We start from the raw sequence: 12,741 nt of genomic DNA, 5'->3' as shown, positions 1-12,741 counted from the left end.
TCATCAAGGCTTTTGCCCCCAAATCAGAGGGTCTGCGCATGCCTATGGTCTGCATTCCGAGGGGTACGGCTTGGAGTATTATTATTTTGTGCAATGTTATGCACACCAACTCACTCTCATAATGCAACAAGTATGCTCTACCATCACAGCTATTAGAATTTTCTTTGCCAATTTATCTGCATTTTCTTCGTACTTCTCTTCATCTCGTAAGAGAACAGATTTACTGCAGGAGGTATGTCATCGACGGTTACCGCGAACATGCCAAACAAGATGGAATTTCCAGAGAAGGGTAGTGTCGTCTGTTTTCCAGTGCATAGAATCCCTGATGGAGTGTTTGGAAATTATTCAGCAGGATGGCTCGTGGGATTCTGTGTCAATTAGGTAAGCAACTGGACTGATACATTTTCATGAAGATGAGGAATTTATTTTTTTCTTGGATATCTTTAACAGGATAATGCCCTTCGTCGAAATATTTTACAATATTTTGCAGAAGAAAATTACAACAATGGTACACGTAAAGGAACATCTTCATAAATTTGTTGCTGACGTTAGTGATATTAGGAATGAACTGGCCAACTCTTCAGATGATAGTTCTCTTCTGTGTAACATCTCGAAGAAAAGAAAAAGCAGTGTTAACTAAACAGCATGCACTATTGAGTGCTGCGATATAATTATTCATCAAGCTGAAGAGAGATTTGGTGCAACTGAACATTTGGAGCGTTTCAATTTATTTGACCCTGCAAAATTCAATGACTGGAGGAAGTCTGATTTTGTCGATGATTCGTGTAAGAATTGTGCCAAATATTATCCCTTCATAGAAGAGGGAAAACTAAAGAGTGAACTTCGTGTTTTTTATTGTAGTGAAGAGTTTGAAAACATAAACTCTATCAGTACATTGCATTAATTTTTCATTGAAAATAATTTGGAGGATACCTTTTCAGAAACAGTAAAAATGACAAACATGGTTTTAACAACCCCAGTGGCAACAGCTGAATCTGAACGATGTTTCAGCACATTGAAGCGTATTAAAACCTGCTTAAGAAATGCAATAGGACAAGACAGACTCAATGCCTTGGCAGTGCTTACAATAGAGAAAGAATACATTGCAAACATAGAGGGCTTCAACGAAAAAGTAATAACAAAATTTGCTGAGCAGAAGAACAGAAGAACACAGTTCTTGTTTAAATGAGAGTCAACGTTCGTAGAAAGGTACGTTTCACAGCAATACCTGTTTCTTTTGTAATTCATGTGAATTGTCATTATATTTTAATTCAGTTTTGTAGTTTAGAAGAAGATAAATACCTGTGGTTTTTTTGTAATTCATGTGATTTGTCATTACATTTTAAATTGTTTCAAAAAGTAAGTCCAGTTTTGTAGTCTAGAAGAAGAAAAATACCTATTTTTTGTAATTCATGTGAAATGTGATTATATTTTAAATTCTTTAAAAAATAAGCCCCGGCCAAATTTGAGGCCACGAGATGCCACTGTTTAAAGCACTTATAATCTTATTGTGTGATGGGCACACACATCCATAATTAAAAAATCAACCAATCAATCTCAAGAACTGTGATGATATGGATATTAGCTAAGAACTTCAGCTATGTAATATTTGCTTTGCACATTTTCAGATTTACGTAGGTGGACCAACTTTAGCCATTGGATATTTAAATAGACCTGAATTGAATACGCAACGATTTATCCAGAGGCCTTCTCAAGTTCCAGCAAATGTTGGGACTAGATTATACCGAACTGGTGACTGGGGCTATGTTCTTAGTGATGGAAGTTTGGAAATTTGTGGGAGATGTGACTCTATGGTGAAGATTCGAGGATACAGTATTGAATTACAGGTATGTATTTTCAAAGTTATGCAGTGAGTCTTAGGGGTATAATGCTGATGTTTTACAAGACTGTTTGTATGCACACAAATAAGAGCACCATGTGTATTGCATTGGTCTGTGCACCATGTCTAAAAGAATGCCATGAAGTGCTATTGTCACATAATAGTGGATATTAGGATTTTGGCCAATCTGTATATCAGAAACTTTACATGAAATTCTTCATTCTTGTTAAATTCTGAAGTGTTAATGTTAATTTTCATTACTAATTGGACATTTTTTGTAAAGGGTGTGCCACATAAAACCAGTACACATCATATGTATCGTTCATTACAGGCATACTGGTTTTATGTGTGACACCCTGTATATGTTTGTGTTTACAATATTTTGTAGTATTATTAGCAGTTTTATAATGAAAATTAATGCATTGAAGTATAAAGGTTGTAAATTATGAGAACGTAACAACCTTATAAATAAAGCAAGGGTATAAATAGACTGAGAGGTGCCGTATTGATTCTTAATTTCTTACTTTTTACTTTCTCTTAAGTGAACGGTACAGGGGAAGCAGTACCATCCTATCAGTAATGCAACGCGTAAAAGGTTGAGAACTCTGAGACAAGAGAACTTTAACTGGTGAAGGTGAGATTGCCAGGTTAATTTCTTATCGAAAATAAGTCCCAGAAATCGGACCTCATTCACGAAGCGTAGGGGCGATTTTCCCATGTACGGGCCAGGATCAAGATGACAAAAATGAACACACACTGATTTGTCGGTTAAAAAGTTGAAATCAGTTTCGGAGGACCACTCAACCAAACGCTTCATAGTCAGTTTGGAGCTGACAGGAGGCTGACGCGAGATTCCGTGAGCGGCAAAAGATAGTTAGGTCATTGACATAGAGCAGACCGTGTACAGGGGCAAGAATGTTTGCCATAATACGGTTTACTGTTATGGCAAACAGTCACGCTCAAAACACTACCCTGAGGGACACCATTCTCTTGTAGATGAGGGTCTGAAAAGAAGTTCCCAACACGTATGCAGAAATAGCGATCAGATAGGAAGTTCTGGATAAAGTACACCATGAGACCACAGACACCCCTCGAATGGAGCTGCTGAAGAATACCAAATCGCCACGTTGTTTCATAGTCATTTTGGAGGTTAAAGAAGACTGCTACTAAATGTTCCTTTTGAATGAAAGCATCCTGAATATGTGTTTTCAGCTGAACCAGATGATCCAGCGTGGAACGGTTGGAGCGAAACCCACATTGAAAGTTTCTGATCAAGGAATTCTCCTCCAACAACCAGGTGACAAGAGCATACGAAACTTGGTTTCTGAAGTCATAACTCCGAGCCGTACAACTCTCCATTCACTGAATGGGAGTTTGATCAGGTGCTTCGGTATTCCAAGAATACCACTCCCGGGTCAGATAGCATCCACTATGAGATGCTACACCATCTGCCCAACTCAGGCTCTGATTGGAGGATTCCTTCCCTGTATCATGGAAGGAGGCTATTATTGTTCCTATCCTGAAGCCAGGTAATTTCCAATCATGAAAAAGAAGAATAAAAAATAGACAAAGTTTAACTGTCGGTCTGAATTCAAACTCAGTATTAGCACAATAGGAAGCTATGGTTCTATTTGGTCTAGGAATTAATTCGTGCGCCTGGACAAGAGATGGCGTAACGAGCGTATCGTCCCACAGTTCCGTGTAGCCACATATGCGTTGAAAACTCCTGTCAGCGCACATCATTCGTAGTATAGGGCAGTTGATTAACGTGTCAACAACAGCATTTTGTAGTCAACTGAACATGCCGCAGTTCGTGCCAGATAAAGTGTTTTTGCGGGGTGTTCTGCTTCATTACTTTAACATGCAGAAAAGTGCTACCGAAAGTCATCGTATTTTGGTGGAAGTGTATGGTGACCATGCGCTAGCTGAGCGAACGTGTCAGAAGTGGTTTGCACGGTTTAGAAGTGGTGATTTCGGCCTGGAAGACCAAGAGCGACCTGGACAGCCAAAAAAATTTGAAGACTAAGAATTGATAGCATTGCTCGATCAGGATTCGTGTCAAACGCAGGAAGAACTTGCAGAAGCATTAGGCGTTGATCAAACAACAGTTTCCAAATGCCTCAAAGCCATTGGAATGATTCAAAAGATGTCACATTGGGTTCCACATGAATTGAAAGACAGAGACATTGAAAGATGAAAAACCATATGCGAATTGCTGCTTCAAAGACAGAAAAGAAAGGGGTTTTTGCATCGCATTGTTACTGGCGATGAGAAGTGGATCCATTACGAGAACCCGAAACGAAAAAAGGCCTGGGTGAAGCCAGGTGAACCAGGTCCATCACAACCGAAACGAGATATTCACTGTGCAAAGGTTATGCTGTGCATATGGTGGGATATGAAAGGTGTGGTGTACTATGAGCTGCTGCAACCTGGTGAAACTATTAATGGAGAACGTTATCGACGACAATTAATGCATTTGAAGCAAGCTCTGGCCAGGAAACGACCAGAATCGGAGAACAGACATGATAAACTTATTTTTCAACATGATAACGCTTGCCCACATGTCGCAAAACCGGTCAAAACCTATTTAGAAAATGTCAGATGGGAAGTTTTTCCCCACCCACCATATTCACCAGACGTTGCTCCTTCGGACTACTACTTGTTCGATTGTATGAATAACAATTTGAATGGACAGCGGTTCACTTCTTCAGAGGACTTCTTTTGCCACGGAATCTGTAGCTTGCCTGACAGATGGGTGAAAGTGGTGGCTTGCGATGGACAATATTTTTCTTAATGTATTTATGTATTTTGTGTTTGAACTACAGCTTCAATGTGTGCGTAACAACCGCACGAATTAATTCCTAGACCAAATATATTGAAAATAAAATTTCAATTTACATATGCTGATAAATAGTTTTATACTCAAACAATTATGAAATTTTTTATAATTATTATATTTAAAAAAAAGAGACTAGAAATAACAAAAATTACAACAGAATCAAATTATGCATTTATAAACAAGAACATTTATAACATATAAGTGTTATTTATAAGAAGGAAATATTTATATTATTATCTCTGTTTGAGATACGGGGGTCACTATTTATATTTTGAGCCTAACAATGAAAAAACAGGAATTTGGCATTGAAAACTGCTTTATTGTTTTTCGAAGTATTCTCCTTTATGGTCAATACACTTTTGCATTCGTTCGAACCATTTGTCAAAGCAGTTTTTCCAATCTTCTTGGGACACCTCCATAATATGGTTTTTGAACGCATCAATGGCATCTTCCGCCGACGAAAATCGTTGTCCACGCAATTTATTCTTGACATTCGGGAACAAGAAGAAGTCATTGGGTGCCAAATCAAGACTGTACGGCGAATGACCCATGAAATCGATTTTTTGACTGTTCATAAAGTCGGTTGTTAGACGAGATGTGTGACAGCTGGCATTGTCTTGATGAAGAATGATCCGAGGGCGTTTGTTTGTTTTCCATATTTGACCGAAGACCTCTGGCAAACAAATTGTTGTGTACCATTCAGAGTTGACCGTTCTATGTTTCTCTAAAGGCACAGTTGCCACATGACCAGTTTTCCCGAAGAAACAGGCGACCATTTGTTTCGATGTGCTTCGAGCGCGAACAATTTTTGTTGGATTGGGTTCATCTTGAAACACCCATACAGTCGACTGCTGTTTACGTTCCGGCTCATATGCATATATCCATGATTCGTCACCTGTTACAATCTTATATACTTCTTTTGAAGCACCACTTTTGAAGCACCACGATTGTATTTATTGAGCATTTGTTTGCACCAATTGACGCGAGCGTCTTTTTGATTTTTTGTGAAATTGTGTGGGATCCAACGAGAACATACCTTTCTCACAGCTAAATGATCATGTAATATTTTATATATGCTGGTGGAACTAATTCCTATGGTTGCCTCAATCTCACAGTATGTCACATGACGATCTTGCAGTATTAGGTTTTGCACAGCATCAATGTTTTCTTGAACAACAACTGATTTTGGACGACCTTCGCGAATCTCGTCGGTGAGCGAATGGCGGCCACGATTAAATTCGTTATACCAGCGTTTCACAGTGGCAAAGGATGGGGCTTCATCGCCAAATGTGGAAGTAAGTTGATCGATGCACTCTTGTTTTGATAATCCACATCGAAAATCGTAAAAAATCATCGCACGAAAATGTTCACGAGTTAATTCCATTTTATTGTTGTCACGCAATCTCCAAGGCAACATAAACAACACAAATGAAGCTATTGACAAAACATTTGAAGTATGTTATGGTCAATAATGCCAGACGATTCCGTGCAAACGTCAAATCGCGCCTAACTTCAATCAGTGTTGCCAAGGCTCAAAATATAAATAGTGACCCTCGTAAAGTAAGTCCTCGTTTTTATAATTTAGCATGCATACATTCCACCACCGAGCATACTCAACATGCCAATTTCCTCATCCAGGCCTTCTACAATCCTGATCTTCAGTTTTCAAAACTCAGCATCTGGCTAAATCACATCCAAATGTTGAACATATGTTTGTCACTTTATATAACTTTCCTTAAAGTATTCATTTGAGGAATTGTAGCATTTATAAGCTTGCTTATTCAGGAAGATGAAAGCAGATACATATTCACTGCTTCAAATTCAGCATGACATATTTTATACATGGGAGTGCCATTCCGCAACTTTCCAATCTTTTTTTTAAGGTTATATCATAATCAAAGTTCACTAAAGATTCATAAAAGGCTTCTATATAGCTTAAGCATCCAAGTTATTATCAAATTGTCAAGTTTAATGCTTTAAAAGCAACAAGAATTGTACAAATATGTATCAATGCCATATTACTATATCTGTACTTATCTTTGTTCCTTCATGAGATCCTTCAAAAGTCACAGACAACTAGTATCAGAGTAACTAGTTCAAGCCTGATTTTTTAGTGTGTTATCTTCAATTGTGTTTGTTTTATATTTTTGTCAATTAGTGCTTAACAGCTTGAATGTTAGTGTAGTAAATGTACATATTTGTTCTGTTAAAGCTATTTTACAATGTATCACAATATACTTATCTAATATTTACAATTGCCATTTTTTTAATGTTTATACAAAATACCAAGAATGATATCATATTATACATTGAACAATTATAAAGAGTTGACCTTTGTACATAAACCTTGATGCCAATGCAAATGTACACAATTTCAATAAATTTAATTATACATTTGAATGTAACTTATCTTGCTTGTCTGAAAGAACACATATGATAGAAGATGTTTGTTTTTCATTTTGTCAGTCAAAAATAACTGTTATGAATATGAATTCAAAATATTGCACAATTTGATAATTTTGTCATGATATGCAAATTGTATTTTTTAAACATATATTTAATAAAATTATTTAAATAGTAATTTCAGACATTTAATTGCATTATATGAACAAATTTTGAGCAATCATATGACTAAATTATTATTATTATTATTGCACAAATGTGGAACTTGGAACTTAGCCTAACTATTTTCAAATGTTGTTATGACAATGTATTAATTTTATTGTCATAAAAGACTTCAGACTACATTATCTTTATATCCTCCAATAGTAATGGAGTCCAGAAACCCTGCAAGGCATGCTCTTCTGGACTCTTACATTTACAAGATCAAATGTCTGTTGTCTATCATCTTCCTTCGTCTGGCCACACTTCTGCACATGCCAACACCATCTTTTGTTTCCCAAGTGAACATATGGCCAGGTTGTGAAATATTGAAATCTTCATTTTAGGGTTTACTATAGTGGAACCTTGATTTTATGTTTTTCAGGGGACCAAGCTGAAAAAACTTAAAATGCAGGAAAATATTATAAAACATTTTGCTATGTTGGGACCATCAAGATTGAATTTATAATGTGGGAAAATGTAAAATCCGAGAACATAAACTCGGGGTTTCACTGTATTTCCTTTCGATTTTGTTTATCCACTCTTCTAGCTCCTTTTCCTTTCTTTTTTCATGTGCTGAAACAATGCATTAACAGATCATAGAAATTAAATCAGGAAGTGTGCATGTGTGTTTGCATATTTAATTATTACTTATACCGGGTGACCCAGAGATGTATACCCATTTTGGAATGAACATTACACAGTTAATTGTACACCAAACTCCATTATTTTGTTGTATAATGTGTGTGATATATTGCCATTTATTTTACATTTATTTATTGCAGTCACCATGGAGTCGTTGTCGGTGGAACATCGCGTGTTCACGCATGATGCCTATGTGAGAAACGGCGATCCAGTGGTTGCAGCTCAGAGGTTATTCTGCCGGCACTTCCACGTAAGGCGGCATGGATCAGTTCCAACATGCAAAACAATCTTAAAATGAGTTAAGCAGTTTCGAACCACAGGCACTGTAACTCCAAAAACATCACCAGGTGCTGAACCTCTGAGCTGCAACATAGGCATCATACATGAACACATGATGTTCCACCGACCATGACTCCATGGTAACTGCAATAAAAAAATAAATAAATGTAAAATAAATGGCCATATATCACACACATTATACAACAAAAATAATACAGTTTGATGTACAATTAACTGTGTAATGTTCATTCCAAAATGGGTATACATCTCTGGGTCACCCTTTATGTAATTAAATCTTATAAATTTTGTATTGATACACAGGCAGTGGAAGCTGCATTGCTAGAACTTCCAATGGTGAACACTGGTTGTGTATTGGCCCTGGGGGAGGAAGGCACAGACAAGTTCCTGGTTGCATACATTGTTCCAGAAGGCAAAACATCTCGAAAGGAGGTGAGAGCTGAATTGAAAAAGCGGCTCCCATTCTACATGATTCCGTCCAAATTTGTTTTCTTGAATAAGTAAGTCTGAAACAATCAGAGTATTTTGTATTCATACAATTTACTGTCTAAGTGTAATACAACCCTTCGGATCTAATCAGAACATGAGAAATAAATACTGTGATTGAATGATAGGAATGATCTTTTAAAACTATTAATTGTTAGGTCCTTCAGTACACCAAGATTTATCTTTCTGAGTAATAAATTGGTACTGAGTAGTTCATTCATTAACTTGAACAGATAAATGGATTTTGTTTTCATATTTTGGTCACAGTTTTATTTTGCTTAGAGATATTGAAGGTTAAAAATATATTGATTCATGACTTTCTATTTAATTCACATAAAAGCATGCACCAATATTTATACTTGTACATTTTTTTCAAAGTTGTTTTCTTTGTATTTTGTTTATTTTATGTATTTTACTACCTTTTAGATTAATCACAACAAGGGATGAATGACGACATGGTGAAATAAATTATGAGACAAACACAATGATACAATCATGCCTTACTCAGGGCTCAAACCAGGTACCTCTGGCTTTTGTAGCACATTACATATGAGTGGTTGTTTCTCTGAAATTATTTAAATTTCATGCCATTTCTATTCTTTAAGATGAGAAGTTTTATTTTAAGATATTTATAGTCCACAATTTATTTTTATTACCAGAAGTGCTTATTTCAATTATTCCTGTTGGTAGTAATTGTAAGATGTTAAAGAATGTCCTTAATTTTCAGCATTCCAATCTTAGAATCATCAGGGAAATTAGACAAGAAGGCTTTGCCGAAAATACAACTTGATCCAGAGAATGATATCGATCCTCAAGATTTACCTTCTACAGCCATGGAGAAAAAGTTGTCTGATATTTGGTGCAATGTTTTACATTTATCAGTTATTGATATCCAGGAGAACTTCTTTGATTTAGGAGGGTAATAACAATCTATATGCTATAACCATAAGTCAGTAAAAATAAATTATAAGTTAAATACAGAAATATCACATTGGAAAATGTATGAATATGTATTCGTAATTGTGTGTAGTGCATGTTCATTTCTACCTTAAACCAATGTTCAGTATTAAATATTAGGATCTTAGCTGAAGAAATCACCATAAAATGTGAAGAAATAGTGCATATATGAGTGTAATATGTTCTTTGTTAATGAACAGTCTACCATTATGCTGGTGTGAAGTGAGAATAATAATCCTTGTAATGCATTGCTAATTTTTTTTAGTGTAGTGATAAGTTTGCTTATGTCTGTTTGTGTTTTACTGCAGACATTCACTCTTAGCTACACGACTAATGAATGAGATGAATGGAAACTTGAATTCCAACATGAAGATAACGGATCTTTTTGCTCACCCCACTGTTTCCTCTATGGCTCTCTTCTTGGAAGGCACCGGCACTAAGGGAGAGCCAGTGAAGCTGGATCTCATGGGTGAGGTTGAGAGGCATGACCAAAATATTACAGTGTAAGTCAATTTCATTTTGTGCAAGTGATAAATAGAATTTTGTAGTGTGCAGTGGCATTGTCAGGGAATTTCATGTGGGTAGATGATTTTTTTTTCAGGCAGGCTCAGCTTTGGTGGTTTTGCCTACTCTGTCATTCTTTCACACTCTCTTCTAGCCTCTTTTTCTTTCTTCTCTACCTTTTTCACGGTCTATTTTCTTTTTCTCTACATTTTCTTTCTTTTATCTCTTTCTTTCCGTCTCTTTATTAGAGCTAAGCAGATACTGATGCTGATTTTTTGGTCAATACCAGTGTATCAATTACAGAAAATGTCAGTTCAAATTCAATCACTGATACTGACTATGCTTTTCCAGTTCCAGTATCTTGCGAATCTACTATGAAATCCAAGTAACCTGGAAATTAATTTATTCATTGAATAATTATTTAATTTTGCACTGACATTGAGTAGAAAACATGAATTTCATAAGAATTATTTTTCCTGTAGTTTACAGTTACGAGCATATAAACGCAATTTTTGTTGTAATGTTTTGGGAGAACACATGCTCCCTTCATCAGACATTTATTTTTAGTTTGATTAATGATACATTTATAACGGTAATAATCATAACCTACAGGAGGAATTATTATAAAATGGAAGTAATATCTACATACAAGAGAAATTAATTTCATAATTAAATAATAGCTTTTTTAATATTCTGACTATCTCTTATGTCATGCTTCATTTGTTACATTTTAATTTCAGAATGGACATGAGGTTACGAGCCTTTTGGAGATCATTTCAGCTGTCAGGTTCAAAGTGGAGGCGAGGGAAGGTTCTCCTCACTGGAGTAACAGGATTTGTAGGGACTTTTATTCTTAAGGAGCTACTATGCAACACAAAGGTAAGCTGCCGATACTTCTTGAAATTTGAGTAGTAAATTCTCCTCCTTTCTCTTTATGCATGCATGGAAACTAAAAGGTGGGCTTCTATCTTTCCAGGTCTTTTCGTTATGTATACCTTGATTCCTCAGAGTGTGTTGGTTGGTTTGTGTAAAGTCTAATATTTAATTTGTGGCATTCATTATTACTAGAGACATGCATATTTCGTTTTTGACGAAAACACGAAATGTGAAATAACACATTGTAATGTTAATATTTCATGTTTCTGAAAGATGTGAGATGCATATTCCTACCCTGTTTTGTCACGAAATAAAGCAAAATGAACTGCAAAATGCAAAATAGACTCTTAAACACGAAATTCAGAGTTTATTTACTGATTGATTGATTTGCTTTATTGTATTTGGCTTTTTGTGCCACTTTTTGGCTGATTTGCGAAGATGGGGATGAGTGATGATATGATGAAATTGAGGAATGGACACTCACAAACATCCATGCCCAGGCTGGGATTCGAACCCGGGACTCCTGGCATCATAGCACGATGTGCTAACCACTCCGCCACTAGGGCTGGCAGTTTATTTACTGACGCGACACTTTCTGAAGTCAGAATTATCCTGTAAGTTATGCAATTCACGGAAAATTGATTAATTCTGCTGTAAATATTTGAGAAGCAAAAATGGACCTCTTTATACAGGAATAAACTTAATATTCTGGTAACTGTTGTATCCTCGGAGAGGAGGGGTGGAGAATACAATCTTTCGAAGTACGTGTTCGTTGGTCCGGTGAAAACTTAGTAGTTAACTTCAAATAAGTAAAGTTCGTACTTGAGGTTTTAAATATATATGTATTGAACGAAATCACTGGAGACACTAGAATTACACTTACAGTCAGTCATATGTAGATTTGGGGACATCCCAAATTACACTTACACTCAGTCACATGTAGATTTTTTCAAGTCTTTACCGACACCAAGTTCTACAATTAGTCTTTCAGACTAAACACAAGGAATATTATCCACAGGTATTTAAGACGATAATTACCATGTGCCCGGCCGTTTGCCAGGTATAGTTACCCAGCAGCTCCACAGTAGGCCCGATTGGAGAATAGAAGAACGACTGTGCCCTGGTACTAAAATTTGGTCTTTTTATACCAAAGCTAAGGCTGTATTTGTGGTTTATTAATTACTTTCTATTTTCCTTTTCCGTGGGTCTACGTGAGGAGAGCCTGGTCATTTAACAAAATATGAAAAACAACATTTTCCCGACACCTGATGGTTACAGGTCAAGGTGACAAAAACATGTTTTGAAATTAACAGTTCCGTATGGCAAGAGGCCACTGAACCACCATTACATAGAAACACTTACGATACCTTTTGACTTAAGTCTAATATATACATTTGACAATCGTTTCTCTATTCCCAAGAGAAATCCTTTGACTTACAGTTACACAGTACAGGCAAAAATAGACAAAAAGTAGGTGAACATGAATCAAGTATAAAGATTACTTCAAGAGGAAAGACTGATTTTCACTGCAAGCAACATAAATCTGCAAAAAGTATCTTTGGGAATGACTTCATAAATTATGAGAGCGACAATGTTAATCCAAAAGAATAACCCAAAAGTTGTTACCTACAACATAACGACATAAATGTGCTATTAGAAGGATTATGTTTATTTTGTAATAAGTGCAGTTTTTATA

At 36.1% G+C, this 12,741-nt stretch overlaps 1 protein-coding gene across 6 annotated transcripts in view; it reads left to right on the top strand.

The window, feature by feature from the left end:
- LOC145985315 (uncharacterized) overlaps positions 1-12,741 on the top strand; it is a 69,110-nt gene that overhangs the window by 32,077 nt on the left and 24,292 nt on the right. For all 6 annotated transcript variants that reach the window (XM_083119180.1, XM_083119179.1, XM_083119183.1 and 3 more), the window contains exons 10-14: positions 1,629-1,847; positions 8,526-8,722; positions 9,436-9,627; positions 9,974-10,168; positions 10,910-11,048. In XM_083119180.1, coding sequence (XP_082975306.1) covers positions 1,629-1,847; positions 8,526-8,722; positions 9,436-9,627; positions 9,974-10,168; positions 10,910-11,048 — 942 coding nt within the window. The remainder of the gene's footprint in view (positions 1-1,628; positions 1,848-8,525; positions 8,723-9,435; positions 9,628-9,973; positions 10,169-10,909; positions 11,049-12,741) is intronic.

This window comes from Lepisma saccharinum, chromosome 3 (genome assembly GCF_977018435.1).
Source record: "Lepisma saccharinum chromosome 3, izLepSacc3.1, whole genome shotgun sequence".
Taxonomy (NCBI): Eukaryota; Metazoa; Arthropoda; class Insecta; order Zygentoma; family Lepismatidae; genus Lepisma; species Lepisma saccharinum.
This window is presented reverse-complemented; position numbering and strand designations above follow the sequence as displayed.